General features: G+C 35.5%; 1 protein-coding gene across 1 annotated transcript; it reads right to left on the bottom strand.

Moving 5' to 3' along the window:
* Nucleotides 1–468: 468 nt before the first annotated feature.
* On the bottom strand, nucleotides 469–936 carry LOC131070991 (calmodulin-like protein 7). The gene has a single exon (XM_058006699.1). It carries the CDS (start codon nucleotides 934–936, stop codon nucleotides 469–471), a length of 468 nt encoding a protein of 155 aa, XP_057862682.1.
* Nucleotides 937–1,347: the final 411 nt, after the last annotated feature.

Here is a 1,347-nt window from a genome sequence, read left to right as displayed (position 1 = left end):
AATAGAAAGAAGATTTTCACCTTCCTCGATAGTCGTTAACCTCCTTCAAAATTGTATAAAGATATAACTGACTCTAAGTACATGCAACTATAATAAAATAACTTTTAGACATGAATATTTGATACTAATACTCGAAAATCCTAATCACTTAAGAAAATCCCTTAATTAAACATTCAATTTAAGATATTAATTGTTTTTAAAAAGCTATAACTTCCAATTACCACTACATCGAAAAGTGGTGGAAATTTCCAAACGTGGAGGTTACACAGTGGAGATTTTCCAGAGAACTTCGAGTGCATTTCAAAGTGTTGCTACTAAATTTACATCGAACGGACATACCATTCAATATTAAACAATTTTAAATAACAAAAAAATGTGCCGTTAAATTCTTCCCTTGGTTCTGCAAATTTACATACGAACAACTATATTTGTTGAACTTTGTCTGTATATATACGGACTCCTGATTAATCACGCAGAAAGTTGAGAAGACATCATAGTTTTGAACTCAGCGAAATCTAACACCCCATTGCAGTCCAAGTCAAATGTGCGAATCATTTGCTCGCATTGTTTTGGATGTTGGGTTTGTGGGATTAATCCCATCGTCGACAGCACTCTTTGCAGCTCTTCACAAGAGATGTATCCGTCGCCATTCTGATCAAATATCTTGAATGTTTCCATCAAATCGCCAGTCTCGTATTCTCCTTCATCTTGTTCGCGGTTGAAGATGAACTCATATAAATCAACAAACTCTTTAAATCGAAGACTATCACTACAATCATCTTGACCTTTGCTTCTCACTATAAATCTCAAATCTTCTCCTGACATTGATATTCCGAGCTTGTTAATGAAACCACATATTTCATCCACTGTGAGAGCGCCAACGCCATTTTTGTCCAGCATTTCATATACTCTTCGAATTTCATTCAGATCGGCCATTTTAACAAGAAAAAGAAGGGATAACCTATAAATTTATTAAAGCAGATCCAAAAATCGATACTCTTCGCAATGTGTTAGACAGAAGTATATAAGTGTTGCACACAATTGAACTGCTGATTGCAAGGATTAATCCAAATTTATAAGAGGCGGAAAGGAAGCTTCAAGATCATGACATGGAAAAAGAGAAAAGGTTTGCGGCAGCCTACCAACAAAGACAATTGCAAAAGACTTGGACAATGTGTTACCGTTATTATGGACCGTCTTCCTCATTCATCATCAATGAGACTTTCGCTGACGTCATCCTCTTATTCATCATCAACGTAATAACTTTGATCGAGTGTCGTTCATCGGACGTGGAATTTAAGCGTGTCAAACACACTCCCCTAACAATAAGTAATTTATTAAGTTAAT

This window comes from Cryptomeria japonica, chromosome 3 (assembly GCF_030272615.1).
Source record: "Cryptomeria japonica chromosome 3, Sugi_1.0, whole genome shotgun sequence".
In the NCBI taxonomy this organism is placed as follows: domain Eukaryota; kingdom Viridiplantae; phylum Streptophyta; class Pinopsida; order Cupressales; family Cupressaceae; genus Cryptomeria; species Cryptomeria japonica.
The sequence above is the reverse complement of the archived record's forward strand: the minus strand, read 5'-3'. Positions and strand labels throughout refer to the sequence as shown.